The 15,236-nt window shown below is 41.3% G+C and overlaps 2 protein-coding genes across 3 annotated transcripts in view; one reads left to right on the forward strand and one right to left on the reverse strand.

Annotated features, from left to right (window-relative positions):
• FBXO34 (F-box protein 34) overlaps positions 1 to 15,236 on the forward strand; it is a 114,239-nt gene that overhangs the window by 96,487 nt on the left and 2,516 nt on the right. The window lies entirely within an intron of this gene.
• Positions 1 to 15,236, reverse strand: part of ATG14 (autophagy related 14) — a 33,437-nt gene that overhangs the window by 5,289 nt on the left and 12,912 nt on the right. The window contains exons 3-9 of the mRNA XM_028507122.2: positions 15,040 to 15,082; positions 12,818 to 12,899; positions 10,815 to 11,052; positions 7,328 to 7,557; positions 6,049 to 6,166; positions 4,590 to 4,680; positions 4,425 to 4,510 (exon numbers count right to left, since the gene is read on the reverse strand). Coding sequence (XP_028362923.1) covers positions 4,425 to 4,510; positions 4,590 to 4,680; positions 6,049 to 6,166; positions 7,328 to 7,557; positions 10,815 to 11,052; positions 12,818 to 12,899; positions 15,040 to 15,082 — 888 coding nt within the window. The remainder of the gene's footprint in view (positions 1 to 4,424; positions 4,511 to 4,589; positions 4,681 to 6,048; positions 6,167 to 7,327; positions 7,558 to 10,814; positions 11,053 to 12,817; positions 12,900 to 15,039; positions 15,083 to 15,236) is intronic.

A 15,236-nucleotide genomic window follows, 5' to 3' on the forward strand; every position in this document is an offset into this window, starting at 1 on the left:
GGAGGCCAGGCACAGATCAGGCAGCGTTCATGCCGGGGAAATAAGTTTTGTCTCCATAGTGGCTCCTGGTTCAGAGGCTCTTACTCAGCCTAAGTCTCGAGGGGTTACAGCTTCCTGAGACCAGGCAGGATGGGCCCCAACAAATGATAGCAGTGTGTTAATGTAGGTGCCATCACGGTAAAGAAAGACTAAATCCTGGTGGTGGGGGAGGGCGGCAGCAGCGTTTGATTATAAGGATAACTGTAGTCTCAAAAGGTCTCCCCACACACAGCATGGTAGGAAAAATATAGGAATTATACAGTGGAGAAATTACAAAGTATCCTGACTAAGTGACTGAATTAACATCACCAATAAAGAGGAACAGATGGCCACTGTGGGTCCCCAGGTGTGATATCCAGGAGATACTCCTGCCTAGGCTGGTTCCAGCCTAAAATGCAGAGCCTGAATCTTATTGCAAGGGAACACCCAATCTCAAAATGAAAATTCTATTTAAAAAAGGAAAAATATGTTACTGTTGTAAAAGGAAAGACAAAGTAGGCTGTGAAAATGTTTCAGATTTAAAGAGACATAGCAATCAAATGCAACACCCGCCTCTGGACTGGATCCTGGAGGGGGAACACTGTGAAGGACTTCATCTAGTGCCCTGACGACACGTGCACATGGGCAGTGGATTCAAGTGTCACACTGCTGTTAAATTTGCTGATGTCGCTAACTTTGCTGTGGTTAAATAAGAAACTCGCTATTTAGAAGAAATACACATTAAAATACTTAGGGGTCAAGAGCCATGATATATATAATTATCCACAGACTTCAGAAAGACCAACTGTTGTGTATTTAGGGAGCAGAATACGGAGAGGGGGAGAGGGGAGCACAAATGACACAGTGAATGGGGTCAAACACTAACAAAGTGAATCTGGGTAAAGAATAAATGTGTCTTTATACTATTTTTAACTTTTGAAATTTTCCTGTAAGTTTTCATTTATTTCAAAGAAAAAAAAGTAAGTCCACGTTGGATTCAGGATAGAACCCTTAGTTCAGCCGGTCTCAATGGAAACAGGAAGTCCCTTACAAGCTCCATTACCAACCTCTCTGGGCCGGACTGAGGGAGGCATGAAAAGCTCTCACCACCGGGTTCACAGGCAGGGAGATCGTGGACGTGTTGACAGCCTGGCTGTGTGTGTGTGTCCTCCTGCAGAGCACAGCCCTTCCGATGGAGGGCAGGCTCAAGGGCACACCCAGAAAAAATGCCAGATCCTCTGAGGAAGTAACAGCCATCAACACCGCACATCATCAACCCTTCCCCTTTTGCTAAGCTGATAGATGGAAAATGGAAACCTGGTTTGAAGTGCATTTCTTTATTCCTGATTGAGACTAAAGAGTCTTTTTCATTTGAATTCTGACGACTTGCATTTCTTTTGTGTGAACTGCCTACTTGAATACGTCTCTATTTTCTTGAGGTTGTTTGCCTTTCTTTCATTGACCTGAATTAAGTCTAGATTTTATTCCATTGTCTCTTACAGATACTGAAAAAATCTATCTGTTGTTTGTCTTTCAACACTGTTTATAGTATCATTTAACAAAGACATTTAGAGTTTTTACACAGTAAAATGTGTAACTCCTTTCCTTTATGATTTTTGGGTTTAGTGGCTTGTTTGGGAATTCCCTCCCCACCCTATGATTACAAAACGTTTTTTTTCTCCCAGTTTTTTTTTTTAATTATGGTTGCTTATGTCATCTGGAATTAATTTTTGTGTGTGGAATGTGGTATGAATCCAACTTTTTGTCCCATATGACTACCCGACTGGCCCACCACCACCGAGCTGCTATTATTACCATCCGATGTGCCGCCCTATCACATATGAATCCCCACACAGACAAGAGTCTGTTTCTGGGCCCTTTTCCTCTTCTAATTGCTCTTCCCATTTGCACCCTATTTTAATTACCTGTATGTTATCTTTTAAAGGGACAAAGAGCACCCCCTATTATTCTCCTACCAAATTTCTTTGCAGACTGTTCTTCTAGTTAAACATTACAATCAGCTTGTCTAAGTTCCATAACATATCTATGGAAATTCTGATCAGGTTTCCTTTTTGGGAAAAGTCACTTTTTTACAACTGAGCCTTCCCCTCCTAGAAAATCAAAAGGGTTTTCACTGCATTGGGCTTTCTTTCATTTGGTGCCACATCTCATACAGTGCCTGGCAGCCATTCAGGAATTACACGCTGGTTTTTGTTTCTTTAGGTTTCATAATTTGCCCTCATTGGTGTGGCTCAGTGTGTTGGGCGTTGTCCAGCAAACTTAAAGGTCACCAGTTCGATCCCTGGTCCAGACACACGCCTGGGTTGCGGGCCAGGTTCCTCACTGAGGACATGCAAGAAGCAACCCATTGATGTTTCTCTCCCTCCCTTCCGCTCTAAAAGTAAATAAATAAAATCCTTTTTAAAAAGTTTCATTTTATTCACATAGATTTACATGTATTTTGTAAGGATTACTCCTCTCTATATAATTTATAGCCTTTGTTGCTAAAGTAAAAGGGACTTTTTCCCACTTCATCTTTCAGCAAGTTGTTGTGGGCACATAAAGAAGCAACTAGTTTTGTGTGTGTTGATCTTACATTTAGCCCCCATCCTGAACTATTATTTCTAACAGTTTCTTAGTTCTTTTGGATATCCAGTTCAGTCATACCAACTACAACAATGTCTACTTAGTTTCCCTCTTTCCAACATGAAGTACACCTTATTTCTTTGTTAAAATGTATTGCCTTGGCTGGGCCTCCAGAGCAGTGTTAACATAGCAGTGATAGTAGGGCACCCTTGGTTTTCCCTGATGCCGGGACTGCCTCTATTAAGTATCTATTTAAGTAGTATGTCACTTAGTTTTTGCTATATGCTTATGGTAGATATCCTTTATGAATAATAATAATCTCTTTCAATAGTTTTCTTTAAATAATGGGAACAATTTTATTCATCGATTTCTGGCATCTGCCAGGTTAATCTTTTGTTTTTTCTTCTTTAATGTGTTCATGTGATAAAGTGATGTGTGCTGGTTAAAAGCATGAGTATCCACTACTGGGGCTGTCGTCAGCCTGAGGTGTGCTGGGACCCGGGCCCCAGCACTTCTCCTGGCCCTGCAGTCATGGGCATGAGTTACTTGGCTATGCTCGGCCCCAGTTACTCCCTGTGTAAGTCAGAATCATCATCCTACCTGGACTTAAGGCACGCCAGGACTTAGCCCAGTGTCAATAAATAATGGCTCAGTAAATACTAGTTCTTCTTATTAATGATAAATCTCCTAATGTTGAACCTTCTACAGGTAAGGTACAGAAAGGATGGCATGCCAGCCTACAGAACCGGCCACTAAAACTGGGGCGAATTTCCAATGGGTTTCTGTGGCTCCTAAACTAAGGAATGGGATTTGGGGTGAGGGGCATGAACCCCCTATGAAATGGCACAGAATTCTGGGGGTATATGCAGTTTCCTGGAGAAAGGTGGCAGCTTCTTCCAAAGTTAACCACTGTTTTAAGCAGGATGAGGGAAGAGGGGAGAAACAAGACAATGATTAAGGGCAGACTGTCGCAGGAAATTTACTGCGATGTGAAGGAAGCCAGGCACCCTGGTCAGGGAAGGGGACTCCCCTTAAACCTTGGTTTCAGTGCCAAAGCAAGCGGATGATGGGAAGGGACCCCCAAAATCTTTGCACCTTTTAATTTTCTTGTCTTCTTTCAAAAGTGCAAATATATTAATCAAGCCATACCTACAGAAATGTATGGACAGAGTGCTCAGAACAAGGAAAAGAGATAAACACCCAGAGAAGGGGCCTTTGGACAGTATAAAAGATAAGCCTCATCAAGGTCATGCATTTATGGGCTGAGAAACTGAAAAGATCCCATAGGCTAGTCCGGGATGGTCTTTTTCGTTACTGAGTCTTGTTTTTGAGCTAGGGGATTTTAAACCACTTCATCACATAAACATCTCATAACCTTTGTCCCACAAGGGGTAGTCAGACTGACTCAGTGACAAGAAGTGGATTGCAAAGAACTGTTATGATAGGAAGGAATGAGCAGGCACAAAAGAAAACGCACAAGCAATGAGGTCGACACCAGGCAAGGCTAGAGAAGAAACAAATGTGGGTTCAAAGAGATGGTGTGTGAGCTTCTGAGACAGCACAAGACAGGCCCCACTCCAGGAACCTCTGGGCTCTTCTACTCTCTTGTAGGTGTTAAAAATGCTTGCTATTAACTTTCTCTGGGAAATGATTATGTAAGGACCATGATGGTTCAAGTATGACTAATCATTGTCTCCCATTCAGAACTGCATTATTTTCATCCCCTTGTGAGAGTCTGGCGATGAGGAACTGGGCCCTGTACAGTGCCAACACATACAACAACCCCCTTTAAGGGTGGTCCCAACAAACACCCTCCTTACCTGCCTAGGTGTTCAGAATTCGGGCTGACCAGGTACATTAGATTCCTGAGGGTATGCAGTGGTTGTAATTGATCTAAATTTACATGCTAGAAAAAGTAAAAAATTGATTATTATTTTCAGTGATGTTAAGAAATTAAAAATTAGTTCATAGCACATTTTCCATACCTGAGAAAAGCACAGGTAAAGAATATTTGCATTCAGCTTCTTTACTGCTCGAGTAAATTTCTGTCTGCTGAGATTTTCCCCACAAAATTCACTGTAAAACAAACATATAATTTATAAAGTTTTTTTTTTTTTTTTTAGGAAACTCTATGTTAAGATGTTCATTTTGAAGATCATACTTTAAACTACAGTTCAGTGTAAAACCTACCCTGTGGACTTTGTCTCCTAAATGTCCTTAGAAACTTTCTAAGAATGAACTATTCCCCTCATGGGGCAATTGCACTGCATCTACAAAAATCACAGATGCATATACCCTTTGACCAAGCAACCGCACTTCTGAAAATTCATTCCACAAAAATACTTGCAAACTAATAAAATGATGAATACATAGGATATTCCCTGAAGTATCAATAGAGGACTGGTATGATCCTAGAACATTTATACAAAGGAAAACTCTGCAACTGTCCGCTTTATGCAGAATGACAGCAGAAGGCTCACAACAGCCCCCCCAAGGCCCCATAGGATTTGCACCCCTACCTTACCCGCTGCCCTGTTTCCACTGCTCTGCCTGCAGCTCACTCTTCCCAGGGCTTTGCACTGGCCTTCCTCTCTGCCACAGCCTCCTTCCCCAGGGTCTACTGGGCTTGCTCCCTTCCTCCCTCAGGTTCACAGGTGACCACACACCTGCCCACTCAGACACAGCAAGTCCTTCCCTGCTTCCACGTCCCCTTTTGCTCACCCTGCTTTAATGTTCTCCACAACATTTGTCACCATCTAATGCACTGTTATTATTTGTCCCTTCATTAAAATTAAGTGTCAAGAGAGCAGGGATTATGTTTTCATCACCATTGTACCCACTTAGCACCTAGAACAGTGCCTAACACATTAGGGAGGCACTCAATAAATATTTGTTAAATAAAAGCTTAAAAAGGAAGGTGCAAAACACCTTAGTACAGTATTAATACCTTTCGTGTTTAAAACGGGGGGGGGGGGTGCATTTGATTGTAACCATGTATGTTTATATTTGCTTGAAATGCAAGGATAACTACAGGGTGGTAGGATGGTCTTAGGAACTGGGTAGACTGTAAACCTTTACATTTAAAAAAATTTTAAATACATTTTATTTTTTTTTAAAAATCAAAAAAAATTCAAGTATAAAAATGTTTCTATTACCTAGTTCTTGCACAGGAGTATACCCTCTGAATAACCTGTTTTTTCCTCAATTCTTTTTACAAGTGGGAGGATTCTCTGTGGTCTTCACAAACATTTCACCTGCGATTGCAGGATAACACAAATGTGCACCACATGAAACTCTGAAATTAATCTCAGTGTCTATGGTCGGACTGCTTCTGTCTCGATAACACTTACATTTTTTCTTTTTATTTAATTGGAATAAATGAGAACACAGTAAGAACATAAGAGATCCATGACAGACAAGACATTACCGCCTTCAATTACTTGCCTGTTGCACAGCTTTTTGGGAAGATTTATGTCGAGTATGTGAGACAGAATGTTGACCAGCTGAGTAGCGTAGCACAGGGCAGCACTAATCGTGTACGCAGGGTTGTTATGCTCCATGTCTAAAGGGTAAAAATCACCACCACACACAAAAACAGGCTTCAATTTCAACAAACATATGAATGAACCTGTATTTTATGATTTCTAGCTCTATCATTACATCACTGATGGTTACACTTTACTCTTTACTAATAAAAGGTCCATGTTACATTGTTTATGCTTTTTACTGAGTGAAATGTAACTTTAGTAAATGGACCTAAACTGGCCCAGCATAAATGAAATTAAAGTCTGAACTGCTCGAACCTGATAATGTATTATCTACCCGAACAATTATCTACCCAGAGAGACCTCCCTCAACTTCCCCATGGGAAAGCAGTCCCTCCCTGTCCAGCCCTGCCCTGTCATGCTGCTGGGTCCACCCACAGCACACTCAGTGTACGATGCTTTTGATCACTACTTGCCTCCTGTCCTCCCCACAGAAAGGCAAAGGGCTACGCCCACCTTGGTGACATCACTTTCTTATCACCAGCACACAGTACTGTGCATGATACAAAGCACATACTCACAAAATACTTGCTGAATGACTAATTGAGCAATCCTTTTCCACCAAAGGAAAGCTACGAGAGTTTTAAAGGGTTTCGCAACTGTGGCATTTAACCTCCAGTTAGGACTGTTATACAAGCTCTAGATACACTTCTTTAAATAGTGGGATCTTATTATGTAAATAAAGAAGTTACTGACTCCCAAAATGTGAAATGTCTAAAATATGTTTTCAGTACATCTTCAGGTGGATAAACAATATGTAATATATGCATACAATGGATTATTCAGTCATGAAAAGAATGAGATGCTGGATATACACAAACCCTGAAAATATGCCAAGTGAAAAAAAGTCAGATGCGAAAGGCTACATATTACACAATCCCATTCATATGAAATGTCTAGAACAGACAGGACTACAGACACAGAAAGCAGGTGGGAGGCTGCCAGGGGCTGGCTTGGAGGAGGGGAACGTGGAAATGAATGCTTCATGCCTTGGAGTTTCCATCTGAAGTGACGAACATGTTTTGGAACTAGATAGAGGTGACGGCTGTACAATGCTGTAAATGTACTAAGTACCACTGAATTGTTCACTTTAAAATTGTTCATTTTGTTATATAAGATTTATCTCAACTAAAAAGTACATATTTATGAAAGTTTTCAAAGACCATTTTGCTTCTCACCAGGACCCTGCGTGGTTTTCTTCTCTTCCACCCAATTATAGTAGGCGGAGTAGTCCCCATTGTTGGGAAGGCTAATCCAAGGCCCTGTTATGCTAATGCTGGTGTCCCCATTGTGGTCGTCACAGACCCATCTCCCCGAGTGGTACGTTGTCCTCCGGGCTTCAGCAAGCTTGCTCACGGTGCTGGAGGTCATGGCACTGTCACTCTCTGAAGACACATCTGCAGGATCTCTAAAAATCAGAAGATGCGTATGGATTTCAAGGGACTGGGTTTTAAAGAGTACACAGTATCGTACTTGCCAATATGCAGAACACTGGAAACGGGACCAGAGTTACTTACAATTTGTACAGATAAGTGACCGCTATCAGAGATGAAGATGAAACCAGCAGTGGCACAGAAGCCCAATGAGTATAAGGAAGGTGACACCGTGAGCCAGGGCTTCAAATATCAGGTTCTCGAATAATTCGGTCTCAAGGTCCCTTTATGTGCTTATGAACCTCTGAGGACCCCAAAAAGCTTTTGTGTATATGGGTTAGATCTATTGAGATTTACTGTACTAGAAATAATGAGAACAATTTAAATTATTAATTCACTCAAGAATAATAAATCTATTACATGTTAACACAGCATGTCTTTATGAAAAAAATCTATTTTTCAAACCAAGAACATTAATAAAGAGTGACAGTATTGACCGGCTGAGTCACACAGTAAAATACAACACTGATCAAGATTTTTTTTTTATAAATCTCTATGATACCCCAGTCTTTCGGTTGTTCTTTCAAGGAAAAATAGTGTCCTGTGAAAAAACCTACTGCTGCTTGCCACTCACTCAAGTGCTTTTCCTTGAGCCAGCCATAGCACTTGGGTCTGCAGCAGAAGCAGGGTCTGCACTTCCCATTTCCTCAGGTGTGTATGCAGGGCCAAGGCAATGATACAAACAATTTCTACTGTCTCATCAAGAACAGTCTTGTTGCAAAACTGTTTTTCTTTTTAAAGCACTGCAAGCACATGGTGGAATACAGTGACTGTTACTGTAGTTGGGTGTCACTGCCTTGAAATATGCCAAGGCCAACAGGCTTCACCCACCATGGCTTATGAGCCACCAGGGCCAATGTCAACAGAGTGAAAAAGGAAAATCGAGTGTTAGTAGAGAACTATAAAAACAGCTCTGACCACACAGGGACCCCTGAAAGGGCTGCAAAGGCCCACTGAAGTCCACAGACCATAGGTGGGGAAGTGCTGGTCTAAAGAGTGGGTGGGAATGAGAAGCCAGGGCGGGCACAGATGCGCAGGAGGAAGAATGCAATGTGTCTGGAAGCAGAGGTGGTCGTGGGGCTGTGCATAGAGGGGCACAAGGAAGTGCCAAGAAACAGTGGCGGCGAAGCAGGTAGGAAATGGGAAAAAGACACGGGCCTTCTGTGCTGCACTATGTCCAGACGCTGTTCTCTCGGCCAGTGGTGTTCGACCCTTTTTCCTTCTGCCACACCACATGTGGTGTCACTCCGACCGCCTGTCATGGATAAGACGGGGTGAGGGACTACAACCAGTTCTAAGCTGTCCTGCTTCTCCTTCCTTCTCCCACTCAAGGAAGTCTGAGAAATGTGAATGAACAAGAAATCTTATTATAGGGCTTACTTCAAAGCCATCAGCTTAAAAAAATTAGTATTATGTAATTATATTGCAATAGAAAAACTTAATCGGCACAGGTAGAAAGGAGAAAGTTGTTCTCCACGTCTGCTCCTCTGCAACTGTGTGTGCAGCTGTCAGTCTTAGCGCCCTAAAATCTGCAACAGTGTCTTGGTCTTTGTTGGCTGCAGTATGTTTAACAGTGATATCCTGGCCCGTGAGAATCTTTCCTGACCATTACAAAAGTTTATTTAACACAAGTTCAATGTACAAATATACACAACTCTATTTTTGTCCTGTAGTAAAACAGGGGCTGTGGAAAGGGGACATGCGGGAGCAGCTGATTTCTCTGGTGCACGTGCCGTTCTTTCTGCCCGTCCCCAGGCTCCTGACACAACGACTCGAACGGCCCTACCGCCCCACTGCAACACTGCTGCGGCCCACTAGGGGCGTCTCCACACAGCCGTGCATTGCAAGATTCATAAAAGGGTCAAACCCCCACAACATGTCCTTGGACATGTCTGCCACCATTTAATTTCAATGGTGGCTTCTTGTCCCTAAATGTTTTAACTCGGGAGGGTGAGCTTTGCTCATGGTGACCACTCAGCACGCTCAAAGATACCTCCAAAAGGCATTTGTGGCCTCTTTCAACATTCTCGCGCAGGCCCTGGCCCATGAGAATTTAATCGGGCATAATGTCTCTACTTTGTCAGCTTTTTATCCCCTTCGCCTGGCTAGTTGTCTTTATACCAATTTTAGGTACTCCAGCTTTCCCTCACTCATCCAAAAAGCCACCATACAGGTTTATTTCTGAAAGTTCTGTTCTGTATTTTGAATGTGCCTTTTTAGTTTACTACCAGCTATTGTGAATGATATATTACTTGGTAAGAATTCAGAGAGGTTTTCAAACTAGAAGCAACAGACTTTTAAGCTTAGGAAGCTAAGCTTGGCAACAGACGAAGGGACACACTGAAGCAGAGGCAGAAAGAACAGTCATGGAGCTGGCAATAGCCCGCTGACTGTCGCGTTCCAGGGAAGGTGGCTGGAAAGTGAGGGTGACAGGACAGACAGGAAAAGCCCCAACCGAGAGAGCCTAGTGCTGAGTGAGGAGGAAAATGAGACTCTTCAGTGGTGTTTCCAAACCTGGCTGCTCATCAGCACCATCTGGGCAAGTTTTAAGCTTTTAAGAAGTATCATGGGACGGACTGGGGGGCTGGAGGTGTATCCTCTGGACCTGTATTTTTCATCAGCTCCTGGGTGACTCTGAGGAACAGCCAGGGGCGGAACCACGGTGTTGCCATCCCATGGACTTCTGAGGTATCCACAGACTACTGTTAAGAGCAGACTTAGGACACCTCGTGCTCGGCAGCAGCTAGTCACCAGGAAAAGGCTGTCCCCGTGTAAGAGATGCCAAGTACCAGATGTTTTCTTCCATTTTAGTGCATGAGTTCTCTGTGAAGTAGGCACTTACCGTATTACCCCTAACAGACAAGGAAATGAGACTTCGAGGTTCGAGAACCTGCCTCACAGCAGATAACTAATAAACAGCCCAGCTGGGACTGCAGGCGACACCGGCCACCAGACGGTTTCTGATCAGGAGTGAGTCAGCACCGCACTGGAAGCTGTGAGAGTACACAAGCCTGGGCCCCACTCCGTGGCCTCCACCCTCTCCCTTGGCTGCCTCCCGGCTTCATGCAGTGTGCAGTGTTTGCTGAAGCAGATAAGACTTCATCCAGTTTAATTACCAGGAAAACCAATGGCCCCAGAATGAGGTCACATGAATGAGGTGCTGACGCACTTGAAAAATACTTGATCTTTGGAACCTGATCTACTCTAGAGTCGATAGAGTTGCTTACTGTACCTCGCACCAGTCTTTACTTCCTCGATGGGAAAAATGACAGAGGTGAGCTCCAATATATGAGATCGCCGAAGATTCGCCAGACGCTCATAATGACTTTTTAAGTCGACGATTTTTTTTTCTACCAGGTCACCAAGTTTGCGATTGTGCCTCTGGATCTTCTCCTTTTTCTCTTGATGCCGCTCTGCTCGAGTATAAAGCTTCTGATTCTTTTCCTTGGTTTTGAGAAGGCCTTCAGAAGCTAAAATAAATCACATCCAACAGTTATCTCTAAAAAGCGTTCTGGAATCCATTAACTCCCTTGAGATTTGTTTGCAAAAGGTCATGGGCATGGCAACTAGCCTGCATTTCTGTTACAAAGAGCAGGGTCCCACCCCAGGCAGGCCACCAGAACCTCCCACAGCAGTGCACTCAGTGTGACGGCCCATCTGCCGACTTTCACCGACCAGACTAAGTACAGAAACAGACTAAGTTTAGGGATTTTCTTTTGACATCGTCATAACATTGAAGCATGCAGTCATTTTTCCAGTGATTAATTTTATTGTACTCTATAAAAGTATTGGTATTGGTTTATGACAGATTGGAGATCAAATAGAAAAAGACTGGTCTTTCACTATAGACAGTTTAAGAACCCCTAATCCAGTCCCCACTGAGTGAGACTGTAATTTCCTAAACCTAGGGTGGGTCCCATGATTCTCTCTGTAGATTTTTAAAAAGTTACCAGGTCGCTCTGCTAGGGATGGAAGGCACTGTTATAAGTCCACTGCTTTAGAACCATATCTTTTATTTTCTGTGGTTGTTGCTTTTGTATTCTGGTATTACAAATCTATTAGAGCTGACCAAAGTTTAAACTTGCTCATCAGACAAATGTACAAGCTCAGGAAATTCAGCAGCTTCAGGAGGTTCTCAGATGCCCAGGAACAAACTCCTGGTATACACACCATGGGAGCATGGGGAAAGAGGGTGAACCAAGGTTAAGTGACAAGTCCCTGCACTGCTGTTGAAACCGAGTCTTCAGAGAATGCACGCAAAACTCAGTGGAGAATCGGCTGCCCGTAGTTCTGAGCACCCCTCCATCGTGCTGCCCTGCTTCTCTAGCTCAGTACCTCTGTGAAGCTCCTCAGGAGTACTTTATAAGGGCAAAAGTTTTCAAAGGAAGCTTTTACACCACTGCATACCACTGCAGGATATTGCTTCTGAAAGCAATGAATAGAGAGGAAAGGGATTCACAAGGTATGATGGTGACTCACTCTAAACTTTAAACAATGATCTTCAGAAATACACAAAGTATTTCTAATGATACAGGTTTCTAAGAAGATTCTCCTAAATTTTGCTAATCACCCATGACAGAGTATCTATAAAAATATAATGTAAGATTAATACAGATTAAAATATGTATAAGACACACTACAGAAGAAAAAGAACAATATTCTGTGCTTCTGGTATGAATAAGTATAAATGGTTGTTACCAAGTTAGACTCTGAATCTCCTTCCTGTTAGCTAAGACAAATGGAAAACATACATTCCTTAACTTAAAAAAAAACTTTAACGATTTTTAAAATTTATTTTTAGAGAGAGGGGAAGGGAGGGAGGTAGGGAGAAGAAAGAAGCACTGATGTGTAAGAAACACTGGGTTGTCTCTCGCTTGCTCGCCAACCAGTGACCAAACCTGCAACCCACCCAGGCACGAGCCCTGACCGGGAATCCAACTGGCAAATGCTGGCTTTACAGGGCAATACCCAGCCAACTGACTGAGCCACATCTGTCAGGGCGAGTTCCTTCACTTTCTGAAGTAAATGAGAAAGACAGCAGGTTATTTAAAGGTCCTCATATAAGAATTCCTTACACAAACACTTCAGAAGTAGAGAAAGGCAAGCAGTGAACTTTCCAGGTGGCTATAACCCCCATCCCACCGCTCTCTTTCTCCGTCTCTCTAGTTTACTAATCCCATGGAATTCCACAGGAGCTCCTTATTAGGGCTGGAGGGAGGGGGTCAAATTACTTACTTTTCTTCATTTCTTCATTTCCTTTACATATTGTTTGTTTCAACTGTTCAATCCTCATCTTGCAGGACATTATTTTCCATCTCTTAAAAAATATGCAATAAATATCAGAAATGTTGATCTCATAATTAATGATTATCCACCTGGTATCATTACCTATTTTTAGGTATATCTTAGAAAACATAATGAAAAAAGACCATTATATTTATTATAGTTTTATAACTATGGTAGATTACCAAAAAGAAAAAAAATGTTATTTTGATTCTATGCAGAAGCTGCTAGAAAATTAAGAGAGAAAAAAAATTCACAGACAAAAATGTTAAAGGATATTCTCTTAACATGCTCTACTATATAGCTACTGGTCACACATGGCTACTTAAAAGTCCATTAAAATTACATAAAATAAAAAACACTCAGCTGCTTACTCACACGACCTGTATGTCATCCCAGAAAGTTCTACTGATGCCCTGCTCTAAACTCTTAGTGCTAGTTACAGAGACTGCGAACATCTCTGTGTTATCTCTCTGACACAATCAACAAATACTTTCAAAATAATTAAAACTGCAATAAAATGAAAGTTTTTAACAAGTATATAACTCATATAAGATTTCCTGAAAAGCCTTAATTATACAAAACATGAAATTACACCCCACCACCACAAAAAAGAAACCTGAAATTTCCTCTTTACATTACCAGGATTTAGGTATTACTTCCCCCAAGGTAAATAAAGAATCATCAGTAAAAACATGACTTAGTAATCAGTTAAAAAGTATAACTATCTATTCTACAACGTTTCCATAAATGTGGTCAATTAAAAGCTTCAAATAACATTCAAACATTTGTGGTGCTCGACAGTTCAAGATACAGAGCAGGTCACAGGGACGTTCCGGTGGGTGAAATGCCAGCCTCTCCAATGGGGTGAGAGAGACATCTGCAAACAGGTTCTTGGGGATTGGTCGATGCAGGAGAACTGGCAATAAGATGTCTTCACTTTTAAAAGGTATTAGTCTTTGAGAATTAATATTGAAGTTTTTGATAGAAAAATTAGAAAACGGTACAAGAAATGCAGAAAAATGGGGATGGGATTCTTTACAAATGGCCTTTTATGATCTTTTTCTCTATGGAATATTTTGTTTCCATAACATTCAGAGCATGGATAGAATTCACTTCTATCATAACTATTTTTTAAGTTATTTAAAAACTATGAGTGATGCTTATTGTGAAAAAATTTGACATCACAGAAAAAAAAGTGATTGCTAGCCTGACTCCTTCCCATTCCTCAAGGGTAACCTCGGAGTTCGGTGAGCATCTTTCCAGACTTTTCAGAGCACATTTATATTTAAAGCATGTACTCCCAAATATGGATTCACACTTTGGCCTACTTTTTTGATTTTTCATTAAAAAGTTTATCTTGGACATCACTTTGTATCAATACACACAGACTGACCGCATTCATTTTAACAGCTACACAGTGTCATATTTATTGCATTCTGTTTAGCATTTAGTTTATATATTAACTTGACTCCTTGTGCTGCAGACAGTCAGCATCTTTATCCATATATCTCTGCATTTGTGTGCATCTCCTTAAGAGGAAAACTGCTCTATATACCACATGTGTATCAGGAAAAAAAAAAACCCACAAAATTGTCCCCCAAGTATGTCAATGTGTATTTCCCACCAACAGTGAATAAAAATGTTATCAACCAAACTCCTTATTTTCATATGTTGTACTCATTTTTTCCCAGTTTATGTTAATTTTGTGTGGGGTGTTTAACATAAAACACCTTTTACATAGTCTGTCAAAATGTTCTCCTTTATGGTTTATCAAAGTCCTCTCATCCCCAGAATAGATAAACCCTTTCCCATACTTTCTTTTCAGATTTTTTAGTTTATTTTTTCACATTTAATCATTAACCCACCTAAAATATGTGTGTTCATGATGACTAAGTTTTCTCAAAAAGGACAGCCCACTGCTCTTGTACTTCTGTCAATACCAGACTTCCTAACTAACCTTTATGATGGCTCCCTACTTAGCTGTCAATACCCCATTTTTGGTATCTAGATAAAATATTTGAAAAGCCCACACTACAAATATACTCAATGAGAGGACTTTGAAAAATGAGCAAAAACAAATTTAGATTTGCAATGATTTCTTAAGCTCTACCAACTTAAAGACAGGTAACCTCAAGTCAAAGAATATTATTGAAATAGCTCTTACAGCTTACCAATTGATCCGTCACCCATTTTCCTTCCATAGCTTTCAACACTCTGTATGGAGAAGAGACATAAAGAATAGGCTCTTAAAGTAATTCAGTTTTGTAAAGCTCAAAAATGTAAAATCAACAACTTTTAAAATAAGTTCTTATAAATGGCTGGAAATGCCGAAGTATTTTCCAAATTCTGTTCTCTGTAATTTTTTCTC

This window comes from Phyllostomus discolor, chromosome 1 (genome assembly GCF_004126475.2).
Source record: "Phyllostomus discolor isolate MPI-MPIP mPhyDis1 chromosome 1, mPhyDis1.pri.v3, whole genome shotgun sequence".
Taxonomy (NCBI): domain Eukaryota; kingdom Metazoa; phylum Chordata; class Mammalia; order Chiroptera; family Phyllostomidae; genus Phyllostomus; species Phyllostomus discolor.